The sequence below is a fragment of the Hyposmocoma kahamanoa genome, unplaced genomic scaffold (genome assembly GCF_003589595.1).
Source record: "Hyposmocoma kahamanoa isolate Upper Pololo Valley unplaced genomic scaffold, ASM358959v1 92, whole genome shotgun sequence".
NCBI lineage: Eukaryota > Metazoa > Arthropoda > Insecta > Lepidoptera > Cosmopterigidae > Hyposmocoma > Hyposmocoma kahamanoa.
The window spans coordinates 15,137,912-15,151,414 of record NW_020654748.1 but is presented as its reverse complement, the minus strand read 5'-3'; the positions used below and the strand labels follow the sequence as shown (position 1 = coordinate 15,151,414).

At 36.5% G+C, this 13,503-nt stretch overlaps 1 protein-coding gene across 1 annotated transcript in view; it reads left to right on the top strand.

Moving 5' to 3' along the window:
• LOC113236754 overlaps window positions 1–9,826 on the top strand; it is a 16,045-nt gene extending 6,219 nt beyond the window's left edge. The window contains exons 7-10 of the mRNA XM_026472922.1: window positions 2,859–3,532; window positions 5,627–5,765; window positions 7,758–7,975; window positions 9,286–9,826. Of these exons, the coding sequence (XP_026328707.1) occupies window positions 2,859–3,532; window positions 5,627–5,765; window positions 7,758–7,975; window positions 9,286–9,595 (1,341 nt within the window). The 3' untranslated portion in view covers window positions 9,596–9,826. The remainder of the gene's footprint in view (window positions 1–2,858; window positions 3,533–5,626; window positions 5,766–7,757; window positions 7,976–9,285) is intronic.
• Window positions 9,827–13,503: the final 3,677 nt, after the last annotated feature.

Sequence of the window (13,503 nt, the reverse complement as noted above, 5' to 3'; positions counted from 1 at the left end):
AGAGAGAGAGAGAGAGAGAGAGAGAGAGAGATTCTCAGCTTGTTAGTTGTGTCTCGTTAAGACATTCTTGCCATGTCATGTTTCTAGGTATATTCAAAATCTTTGAAACTAAATCATGCAAGTTTTTTTAGCATATTTCCTTTATCGATTTCTTGAGTAACCGGTCCATATAAGTCATCTTGGAATGCTGTTCTTTATATCAGTGGGCTATTAATTTACATCAGAGTTATTCAGGAACCTTTGGTCTGTCTGCAACACTTTTCTTGTTCCATTTTTTTCTTTATGTCTTAATATCCATTAGCTTTACGTTAGCAGACAACAGCACTGTTGTGGATAAATTTGTTTTTATGACTACAAGATTTGGATGCAAATTTGTTTAATGGAAAACACTTAGTAGAATGATATACATAATACATAAAATTTTGCTACACAAATGTATGCTATAGAGTTTTATCTGTGGATTGCACCAACGAATTATAGAAATCGTCAAAAGTGCAGTCAACATCACTTTTAATTCTCAATGACGTTTTATTTCAATTCATTTAAAAACTAAATTAAATACATAACTATGTCTAGGCTTCGTCGGGAAGACACAAATATAAATCAGCAACGGGTTTCGTCACAAAGAAATTAATAATTCAATTCGCTAGACTTAATCATTTCTATTTAACTATAAAAATGAAACAGGACCGCTCTGAATCTTAGCTGGCTCAAACATCCCCATAACACTGGCAACATTACCGCGCTTAATAGCCGACGAAATTTGTAGCACCAAGTAAGATCCAGAGCGCGGATCATAGCCTCTTTCTCTAAGCCAACGAACCAACTCCCTGATGAGTTCTTTGGTCTCCGCACCCCAAGTCCCCGCAGTCTCCACTGCAATTGGCACAAAATCGTAAATTCACAATTGAATACAATATTAAAAGTGTAAGGTCATTGACGCCATCATTTCTGTGCCTTTAAACTGGTGCCTCAAACTATGTCATTTTTTTTTTTTTTTTTTTTTTATTGTGACTCGGCAAAATGACTGCAAAATTTATAATGAATGAATCTATTTCACAGTATCATCGTCTTTGTTATATTGAGTGAATACGTAGGTGGAAGCTGGAGGTGGAACTACGGACATGGTAAAAAAATCAGCTTCAATTTATCCCAAGGCTGATGACATACACAAAAAGGGTTAGGTAGGGTCCTATCGGGCCCGATGAACCGATCCACCGCCAATTTTAACTCCTAACTGATCCCCTCTATATTTTGCTACTCCAAAGACATATAGGTACCTACCCTTACTGTCTTTGTAAGATATGTCAAGAGAAAAAAGTTTTGAAATCAAATATTCATTTATTGAGCAATTGTGACTTTTAATCAGACAATCAAATTTTTTTGTGACAGGTAATTAATATTGACATATTGCAAATCACAAGCAACATTTATGAAACTTAAGTAGTATTTAAGAAAATAATAAAAGGTTAAAGACCTTGACCATGAAAGTATAGTTAATGTTGCTAATTTCTAATAAACTAAATAAAATATAGTACAACCCTCAAATACATTTTCTTGTTGACTGTACCATAGTACCTACCAAAAATTAACTTGTAAGTACCAGGGTATGAGGTGTGAATAAAATATTAATATTTATTCTTTATCCTCTGCATTGGTGATCCGATGGGAATAGAAAATAATATAAAATAGAACGGATCCCACAATGGATCGGTTTTCGAGGAACAGATGGGAATAACTTTGGAAAAAAAATGAACATTTTATTCTTTTTCGCCTACCTAACGCTAAGTAAACTATTTCAATTTGATTTCAGTAATAGTAATATCATTAACTATATAATCATTATATACATGTAGTTCGAAACAGCATGACAAGAACAAAACTATGAACAAGTGCATTATTCACATATGGAAATTAGACGAAGAACCTTTTTAACTATTTATATTTTTTTGTAAAGTATGAGTAATTCCGTTGCACATGACGCCTTACCATGAATCAAATAATTTAAATGTAAATAAAATTGATTCAATGGAATGCGGTAAACAATATTCTCGCCTTTTATACCGCAATATTTTTGTTTTATATGCATTTCGACGTTTACAGTGAACCCTCGCATCCATGTTAAGAGGATTCCGACTTTCCTGTAGATTAGTCGTCTCGTCGCACACCGCGGATCTTGCAAACAGTACAGTTCGAAACAGTGTCTATTAAACAACACGTATCATACCTTAAAAAGGATTTATTTGAATAAACTATGCAAATCCATCTGCCTGACCTCGTCGCGCCCTGATATAAGGCTTCTTTTTCATGGTATGTCTCACAAGAAATTTATTACAGATTTAAATGTTAATTATGTGGCAATCGACATTAAGCAGTTTTTGATTAATATTATTTAGGTTTTCAAATTCGACGTGTTTTTTAATCTTTGTCTTTATGTTCAGTGTAGCTTTACCAGGCCTATAACAGTTGAACATTTGCTTTCGAATAGTGAATATATGTATATATGCTATTTGTGTCAAGAGAGAAAAAGGCTTGTGGAAGCTTTCAGCAAATAATGAATACATTAATCAGATTTGTAAGTATTACTGAAGTATTTTAGAATTATTGTTTTAAAAACATAAGTTACATATGTGTCATTAGTTACTTATAAAACATTTATTATGTACATTTTTGACTATATAGAATAAAAGATGCTAAATTATATTAGGTACCTAATGGCATTACGAAATAGATACACAATTTATGTTTCTGTCGATAACTATGTATGTGGAATTCTTTTTGACAATTTAAAACACACGCAAGATAAAAAAAAAAAATTTTGACTTTCAATAAAAAACATCAAACTCATTTTATTTCAGATCTTAATATTATCACTAAGCACAGTCCTATATAGTTTACCGTATGACAATGGAAAGTATAACCCCATAAAGTATAAAGTCTATGATGATGGTAAATACTACAGACCAGCGAATGAAGGAAAATACATTCCTGGAGACGAAGGGCGCTACACCTACATCTATGTGCAAGGGTTGTATCCTGTAGATGATGGAGACTATAGATATGTCCACCAGGTGGGGCCAAATGGTGACGGGGACAATAGGTATATCCATGAGATTGGTCCAAATGGTGGGGGTGGGGATAGTGGTGGTTTTGGTGGGAACGGTGGGAATGGTGCAGGAGGTGGAAAAGGTCCAGGTGGGCCGAATGGTCCGGGTGGATCAAGTGGAAGAAGCGGACCAAGCGGGCCAGGTGGACCAGGTGGGCCAGGCGGATCAAGCGGTCCAGGCGGATCAGGAGGGCCAGGTGGGCCTGGTGGATCTCGTAACCAATACATAGGGAAAAGAACATACGCTGAAAAATTTCCTTATATATACAATGATATAAAAGCATTGATAGATGAATATGTGTCTTACGATTTTTTGACTTCAGAGGAAAGTTCAAATAATTTCAGTGAAGTGATTGGTAACAAGAAATTTGCTTTTAAATGCAAATGTCTAGATCCTAAACCAAAACAAGAAGAATTGGTAACACAGTGAGTATAATTGTGTACTAGTGTTATTACTATATTGGGTAAATATTGCAGAAGGGGCTGCAAGGCTAGCTACTTTAACTGTTATGGCTACTGGAAAACGGTTCTAGAAGACTGTCCATGAATTTTAGAGTTATTTTAATTTGTTTCGCATTGAAAGGTTTGGTGCAGTCGGCAACATATAAGATATTTTTCAAAACTTTTTTCATGTCCATCGATGCTGTGTCTGGTTAAATCATAATATCAAAAGTAAAATCAAAAGTCTCTGTTGGATCAATTGAAGTAAAGTACTAGAAATATCATCTCAATCTAAAAAAAAAACTTTTAGCACACAGTTCATAAATCTATAAGGTCACATCTGCAAAATGATAACTTTTCAGGAGACAGGTTTAAAGATTCTACGAACAAAATTAGTACATAACTCTTTATGCTTAAAATAGACAAGATAAAATTTTACAATCTCATTTTTTTCACGTATTTCGTATTATTTTTAAGACTTTCAAGTGATAAACGCACTTTTAACGTACGATCACATGTGGATTTATAATACCACGAGTGCGATTTCATTATTATTAATCATTCTATGTAGTTACTGAAAAGGAAACTATAAAATTAACAACAAACTATGTGTTTCATAAGATTAAAAATAATAAAAACAAAAAGAGAAATGATTATGATTGTCAGTGCTTAAACGGATGCATTGATTCGTCTTTTTCCGCAAAGTGTAAGTAGCTACTGAAATTTTACTCGGATTTATTCTATTGAAAGTTGTTGCAAGTCCGATTTTCAAACCTTGGATACTTTTTATTTTGGGGTTATGCCAAAGAAAAAAATTAAAAGTGTCAGATAAGTATTACGAGGTGGCCATTTGCCAGGACCAGCTGTTCCAATTCATTTGTTCAGCGGCCATTTTATATGAAATGCATGTTTTTCAACACAGAAAGCGCCAATTCAGCGAAGGATTTTGAAGGTTTTTAAATTCTTTTTCTAATAAAAAAGCCTTTACTAAGTTTTAAATTTGAACTTTAGTAATATATGGTAAAAGTTTTTTGAGATTTCTGGTATTTCTTACCTCTGTTGGACTCAAAGTGACTTTTGTTGTTTGACACAAATGGCATGAAGAAAGTTTTGTTAAAATGCCTTATAACTCGTTGACAGTACAATTTTTTTTGTAAATCATAAATAGATGGTCTTTTCGGGCCATTTTCCAATAACTTTACAGCTACATTAACCGTTATTCGTTAAAGCAGGTGTCCTTGAGGTCTCATATATCATGCTGAATATTATTGATTTAAATGTTTTTTTCTTCAGTGTTTTGAAGTGTGTGTATAACGTGCAAATTATATATTGTGGCAAGAAAAAATATTCAGGCATTAAATATGCTATATCGGTGCCATGTAAAGTCGATGACGTCGTCGTTTTGCCATTATCCCTCCTTTACGACGTTAACTTCTTGCATTTGAATGCAAATTACGATGAAATCAACTAAAGTCTACCTTGCTTCAACAAAATCCAACCTTAATTTAGCCTTTTCGTTTAAATTAAGTTATTTACGAGATTTTGACGGCAATCCGATTGCATTCCTTAAAAGGATGAATTTTAAGTTTAAACACCCACTTCTCTGATTGATCCAATTATGTTTAAGGATATATTTGACAATTCTTATTAGGTGAGTCACTTCTACTTCGTTGGAAAGAAGACAGATCTAAGAGGTCTTATTATGGTAAAGACATGGAATAAGTCTTTGTCTGTAGCTTGTTCCTATCAACGGTTCTCTTCGCAAAATATTATGAGTGTATAACAATGTGTCAGACAATCATACCAATCGGCTATTGCAATCTCACACTGGGGAATTCCCTATACTATGAATACCAGAGCAACGGAATTCACTCTGAGACATTCCCAAAACACCAAGACCAGAACCAATTTCGGAAAGCTCATTTCTCAATTTTATCCTTTGGGAAATGGAGTCCGGGATCTCCTCATCCAGCGCCTACAGTGTAAACGGTTGTGCCACTGAGGTCGTCGGGCTATTATTATATTTTATAGAATTACAAGTTATTATTATATCATATAATGTATGTGTTTTCTTAACAGATATTCTCCAAGAATGCATGTCAAGAAAGAAGAAAAACCCGGTTCAATTTACAGCATCAAGGGCACGAAGACATTAAGTAATCCATCTAATGTATCAAACTCTCTTATGAAAAAGCTAAAGTTAGAATATGAATTATTGGTTCGAGTTTACGAGGATTTTAGTGAAGCAACTGCAAATAAATAAACGTGTAATTGAATAATAATTGTAATAAAATATATTGAATAATAAAAAGTATAGTACATTGAAACAATTTGGATTATTTTAATATAAGTGAATACTGTCTGAATTCTATATTACCTAGAGATCAGCAAAAAGTTGCAATCCACACTTGATGCGGTCTATTCTTTAACTGACTAAAAGAAAAAGTTTAATAGTGACATACCACAAAATTAAATCAAGATGTTTGTAAATCTATTGATTACGTCTCCAAATAGAGCAACATAAATAGTCACACTTGATAAATGCTCTTGTTGACGGAAGGACGAACAACTACTTAGTCAAATGATCTAATTCAGATAATAGACCAGGATTCTAGTTTAGTATATCACTGGTCGCCCAAATAAGTCACTTTAAATGCCATACCAACAAATAAAATTTACATTTTTCGCATTTTGGTTATATGTGCTCTTGGAATAAATACTCTATTTCCGATTTGGTGACTGTATAAAAAGATGCGATATACGCTTTGGTCAATCATTCGAATTGTTTTGCTCTGAAGAGATATTGAGAAGATGAAGTATTTTGTGGTAAGTAAAAAAAGTGCTGTGAAAAAAGTTAATGAAACGTAGACGTAAATGTGTAATGTGACGTTGGTTGATTAATGTACTGCGAATGTAATATTGCAATTTTTGAATTTTACGACAATGCAAACATACCTTCTTTAGTAGCAGTAGAGCTTCTTGTGAAAGAGTTCGTCCAGGGAAGTACTGCCACCTCACCTATTTTCGCCGCCAAGCAGTAATGTGGGCATTACTGCGTTCCTGTGTTGAAGGATAAGGGTGCTGGTGAAATTACAGGCACATGGGACTTGTCAACTTAATATGTCCCAAGCGAAAGTTTAGGCCATAGTCACCTACGTTGGTTTAATACAGATTGTGGACGTCACACGTTTTCCGACACTTGTGAACCTTCTTTGACGTGCAGGTTCCATCACGATGTTTTCCCTTATCGAAAAGCTCACGGCAAATTTCAAATAAAATTTCGCACATGAATTCCGAGAAACTCAGAGGTTTCGCCCGGATTCGAACCCACGACCTCTGCTTGAGAGGCGGTAGGTCACACCATTAGACTACGCCAAGGCTTCGTCCAAGTAAAAAGTAAGAAATGACAAAACAGAAAATAAGTACAAATCAAAAGTAAAAAATGCCAATAATAAATAAATAAATATTAGACAACATCACATATGTTGTTCTAATCTCAAAGTAAGTAGCTAAAGCACTTGTGTTTGGAAATTGGAAACAACGACGGTACCACAAATACCCAGACCCGAGACAATATAGAAAAGTTAGATTTCTACATTGACCCAACCGGGGATCGAACCCGTGACCACTCGACCACGGAGGCCGTCATAATGTATACGTAGTGTGAGCATTGCTTTGTTCCGTCGAATGGTAGGGTTGCTGGTGAAATTGCAGGCACATGGGACTTATGTCTCAGGGTGTCGGGCGTAGTGGCAGTGCCCAGATCAGTCAGATCTTTGTGATTTGAAGGTCTGAGTGGCACCGCAACTGTTATGGACAGTTGTGATGCTTAGCACCAGATGTATGACTTATCTATTATATTAAAAACTTCCACGTGACCAAATAACTTAAAACAAAGGATGGAAGTGGAGTATATCGATATATAAAAAAGTCGTATAATGGTTGGGAATCTATCGTCTTTCAATCAGAGGCCGAGGATTCGAATCCGGCCTTTCAATTTCATTTTAAATTTACCTTGAACTTTTCGCTGAAGAAAAAAATCGCGAGGGAACCTGTACATCAAAGAAGGTTCATAACCCTCGAAAAACGCTTGAAGTTCCTAACCCACATTGTTCCAACAAACTATGACCTACCCCCTCGCCTGAGAGGAGACACGTGTGCAGCACTGGGATGTATAATGAGTTGATATTCATATCTTTTTTTGCTACAGGTTGTAGTGCTGGCGCTAGTTGGCGTACAGGTCAGCAGCGCCCAAGATGACGGTCAGTATCGTCCGCATCTTTATGGTGACGATGGCAAGTATCGGCCAAGAGAGCATGGCGGCTACTACCAGTCCGGATTTAGCAACTTCGGATCCAACAGAAAATACGCCTCAATCATCTCTAATTTCCAACCAGCGTTTGCTTCTCCGTACGGAACCTTCAACGGGTTTGTAAATAATAATTTCATCGTGACTACGATAATCTTTGATGAAGAACATATTGTTTCCATAGCATAATTTATTTCTTGAATACCTTTTCAATTTCAAAATTTGCTTTTGAAGCATTTGTCGACCTACTGAATTTAGTCAAGACGAAAAAAACTACTCAATATAATCCATACGACGACCTCCGTGGTCGAGTGGCTTTTGCATTGTTTTTCATGGTGTTGCCATCTCTGAGGTCCTGGGTTCAATCTCCAGCCGAGTCAATGTAGAAACTAACTTTACTGTCTTGGGTCTGGGTGTTTGTGGTACCGTCGTTGTTTCCGACTTTCGTAATACAAGTGCTTTAGTTACTTAATTTGGGATCAGAGTAACCAATGTAATCACCATCAACATCATGGCGGCCGCTTTCTTATCCAATCTTGGATGTAGGTCTCTTCCCTGTTCTTCCGCTCTTGGCGATCTTGTGCCTGACTCATCCAGTCCCGACCTCCGTGTCGTTGGATGTCGTCCATCCAGTGTTGCGGTGGTCTGCCACGCCCTCTGATGTCCGCTCTGGGTTTCCACTCAAGTACTCGCTTTGTCCAGCGCCTCTCGTCCATTCTCGTAATGTGTCCCGCCCACGCCCACCTGTTCTTCGTCACGCCAGGCATGACATCTTTAACTTTGATCCTATTTCGTATCCAAGCGTTGTTATTGTGGTCTCGCAGGGTAATTCCGAGTATTGCTCTTTCCGTGCCTCTTTGTGCGTCTCGAAACTTCTCGGCGGACATCTTTGTAAAAGTCATGGTTTCCGTACCGTAGACGAGCACGGGCATGACACACTGTTCCAAAACTTTGGCTTTGAGATGAATGGGTATTTTGCCACGTAGCGTTTGTTTGCTGGCACCGAATGCAGCCCACACCTGCGCCATCCGTCGTTCCAATTTCGCTGTTTGTTTCTCAAAGTCCAGTGTAACCTTATATCTCACGTTTATATTCGGTCACTTTCTCCACTGGAAGCTCGCTCGTTCGTGACTTCAGGAATTTTGGTCATGATCTTGATTTTCCCAATATTCATTTTAACACCAGTCTTTCCGGATTCCACTCTCAAATCCTCTAGCATCGTCAGCACAGCCTCGATTCTTTCAGAAACCAGAACCAGATTGTTAGCAAACCTCAGATTGGTAAGTCTCTCTCCATCAATCATCAACCCTTTCCTAGCACACTGCATCTGCTGGAATATGCATTCTAGTGCTAGGGTTAACTTTGGTGATATTGTATCTCCTTGTATGTTGTCTAATATGTATTCATATTCCTAATTGCTTTCCTTCAGTATCGAGTTGGTCCCGGTCGCGTCATCGGTGTATGCATCCAGAATACAACCAGTTATTCAGCGTTATGCATCCACTTCAGGCTCTGCTAGGATTCTAAGACAAGATCAGGACCAAGACGAAAATAGTTATCATTACCTCTATCAGACCGAGAATGGAATCAATGCTGAAGAATATGGCAAAATAGACCAAGGCACGAAAGCACGAGGTTTTTACGAATACACTGGTGACGATGGCCTTAAATATAGAGTTGACTATATCGCTGACGATAACGGCTTCCAACCTTCTGGAGCACATTTGCCAAAAAAATAATTTACTGACAACAACGAGTATTATGTTCCGAAATACAAAGTTTAATTAATAAAGATATTTTTCTTTTACCATATTAACACAACAAATACTGACAAAAGTGGTGTATTCTGAGTATATTTTATGAAAACGTAGTTCCTTGTTTTGTTTTTGACCTGGGTTGTAAAAGTTTTATGAAGAAATCTCTTGAATTCTTTGAATGTTTTTATACGTTTTACCAATTGTCGAATAAGTGTAAAGTTATTTCGAATTTTATTACTTTAGCCGGGGAAATTAATGGCGGTAAACGTGTGATAAATTCAAATGAATCTCATGCAAGCCTAAGCCCTTAGTAAAACCCGGGTCAATGCTCGACCCTAAAGCAGTTCAATGCAGTCAGAGAAATAAAAGGAAAAATTGAACTGTTTTTTTTTATTTGTCAGGCCAAACTAAACCTTAGAAAATTAAACAAAAGAAGCTCGCTATGTACCTACTGTATGGCTCTGTTTTCTTGGACTTTGCTACCATTTAGTTCCCTCAAAATCTTAATGGTTACGATATTTTTCTAATTTTGGCCCTTACGTAGGGTAATTTATTTTATATGGATTGTGAGGTCGTGTCCCCAGATTTATTTAAATAAAACCTTTAAACTTAAAAAAGTAATAAACTGAAGCTCATGATTAACCACGGACTGATTCGAAACATGTAGAGCAAAAACTCGACTTCAATACGCGAGTTATCCATTACTTTACATAATATGTCTGCCTCTCAGAGTAGTTTTTCTATTTAGAAGTAATAAATGCTACAGTAACCAACTTAATGTAGGTTTCCATCACTCAAATGATGTATGTACTCATTGGTAAATGAGCTTACTCTTAATATAGACTTCTTAGGTTTTCGCGATTATTACACATAGGAAATGAAACTATTTTTCGGTTTTTTGTCATTTGTCAGTCAGTCGTGACCGTGGGACTAATAAAGGGCCCGAAACGTTGGTTTGCTTAAAAAGCCAAATATCCGCGATTTAGATCCGAAAATATAGTTTAATTTCTTACTCTTATTATTCAAGATAATATTTGTTGTTTAATTATAACACTTGGTGTTCATCTGCAACTTTAAGTAAGTGTTTAGTTATTAATTCTTAATATTTCTATTATTTTCCGTAAATAAATAAATTTACAATTCTGGGAGAGCACCCGACTTCAAAGGAACAATGGGCTCTTGAGTGGTAGTCTTAGGGACGTCTTCTGCTCATTACTGGTGGGCCTGAGATGGCGACATACGTGCTCCAAGTTCGTTTCTCATGAGTCATGACGGCTTATGGAGAGATAACATATCTGTCTGGCAAGCGAGAAGGGGTTCGACTCGGTCGGACCGCTCACAGACGGAGTTGCGGAAGAATGCGAAAGCGCCCCCGTGACTTCAGAGTATGGTAAGGAGAGGGAATGCGCGTTTCTGTGTTGCGCGTTATCGCGTATTGTGTAAGTAATTTTTGTTTTCAAGGCAATGTTCGTAACTTTTGAGGAAATTTGTAAATTCTAAATAGCTTACGAACGCGCAAAATTAGATAAAAAAGTAACTCGGAGATGGCACAAACAAAACGAAATCAATTAATTACTGGTAAACTTCTAAAAAATAGTTTGTGTGTGCATGAAAATGTAATTTTTCAGATAACGAAATGTAATTTTCGACTCAAGGGCACTGGCACCAATGATTGTGTAACCGTTATTTGTGGTTCAATGGCGTATAATGGCGTTAACGCAATAGTGTTATAAAGCCATTGTTGTTGTTGACTATAACCATTAATCAATAAATCAAAACAAAATGGCTGGTTTCGGCACCAGTCGTATTTCAGTTGATTAATATTAACTAAATAAATTATTATACATAAACACAAAATCGTTGTATCAAATATGCGACTTGTATTATAACAACAAAATAATAAATAACAACAAAATATAAAATGAGAAAGGGACCCTATTATAAGGTTTTTAGTGCGCATTATAGCGCACTAAAAAATTATTACCGAATCGTTTCGATTGGATATCGTTCTCGAATCGTTGGGCGCTTTCCGAGCTATTCAGAACATTCGAGTTAAACGTTCGATTCGGATTCGGATACGATATCGTTACCCAATAGTGTTTACGGAGTTAGAGTCGAAACTCAAAACTGCGAATCAGCGCGATGCCCCCGTTCCCGTCCCAGTTCCCGTAACGATTCCTTCCACCATCGCCAACCGCACTGAATGTATTTTTTAAACTAGGTAACGACACGGATCGTAAAAAGAGTGTTGTGAGTGTAAATCAGCACTGCTGTCATTGATAAGAAAGTATAGGATAAAAACACAAAGATGATTAACATCGCAGAAATGCGTCATGCGGAGTAATTCGCAAATTCTTGCGATGCGTCGTGCAGGCTCGTAGATTTCTGCGGTGCGACGTGCTATCGCAGTTTTGTGTTTCGACACGTAGTCGGTGGAATAGAATAGAAGAAAAATGAAAATCCTTTTATATACATTTTTAAGACTTTAACATTAAATCCTTGCTTTGCAAACAATAGGACGTTCGGTAACTGTGATTCGATAACTGTATGCTGAATGACGTTTGTAGCCTTTGCCGGTCGAGAAGCTCGAACACGTTTTTACTCCAAAATTACAATCAAAGCAAATCAAACACATACATATCATGATTGCAAACAAACAATTTGCTAATTTATTTGAAGGATTTTTCGCGAATAAAAAACGAAAAAGAAATGAGAGTAAAATTAGAGTAACTTGACGCGGGTAATGAGAGCGGTGTTAAACTGGACTTTCCCAATGCTCGTATTTGTGCAAACGGCACTCCTATGTCTTCGTTAACGTTCGACAAGGTTCGAGTCCCGTGGGCGCCCCCGTAGAACCCCGCGCTTAGTCGTATGAGATGGTTGTGTGTTTTTCGCTCCGCGTTTATAAAATTTGCTAAATTTCATCATCCCAGGTAAGCATTAAAATGCATAGATACTACTATTGATAGATAATGCTACTTACACTAGCTATGTCACCATATCTACCAAATTTTAGAAGTTATGCTTGAAATCACAATAAAAATAGAAACGTTTTTACTGTTTTATTCCTTTGTCAATTCCATGTTACGCGGGTAATGAGAGCTGTTTGGCGCTCCTTATCCCATTCCAATATTCACTGGATATTTCTCTATGTTTCCTTTAACACTTTATTGTTTATTTTCATTACTTTTTAACTTATATATTTTATTACATATTTTTTTCAGACTGATTATATATAGTGGCTCCCATTTGACATACGGGATTCTTATCGGCTCCCATTTCCCGAACTGTGGGGTAATGAGAGCGAATGACTTGTTTTAGTTTTTTCTTTTTTTTTTACCAAATATTTATATTATATTAATATATATATATGTATATAATATTTTATATTAGTTTCATATTTTTTCTGTGATTATCTAGTACCCAGATATGTGAAGCGTATGTTCATAACTAATAAAAATTTAAATTGCATCAACTATGACTTTTATTGTCAATTTTCCTTAGTAGGTTCCCATTCCCCCACGCTCCCCTACTAGTGTACGTTTGCGCTATTAATAATAACGCACGCACTCAACATAACCTCGCACTGGCGAAACCCTGTGTCGCGGTTGATATGGACACACACATAGACAACCACAAATTACGCCCAAATTCGAGAGCGACGAGGTAAATAAATACTAATATTTCTCCCGGCCCGGAATCGAACCTAGGACCTCTGCGTAGATGGCAACCGTTCGGCCACGAAAACAGTTAAAATTTATATTATACCCCAAAACTTTCAATTTTAGGATTGGGTAATATTGTCTTGCAATCTAATATTGAAAATATCTTGTACCTACGTAAATTTATGACTTAAATGTTACATCTTTATTAATTAATAAAACAAATGC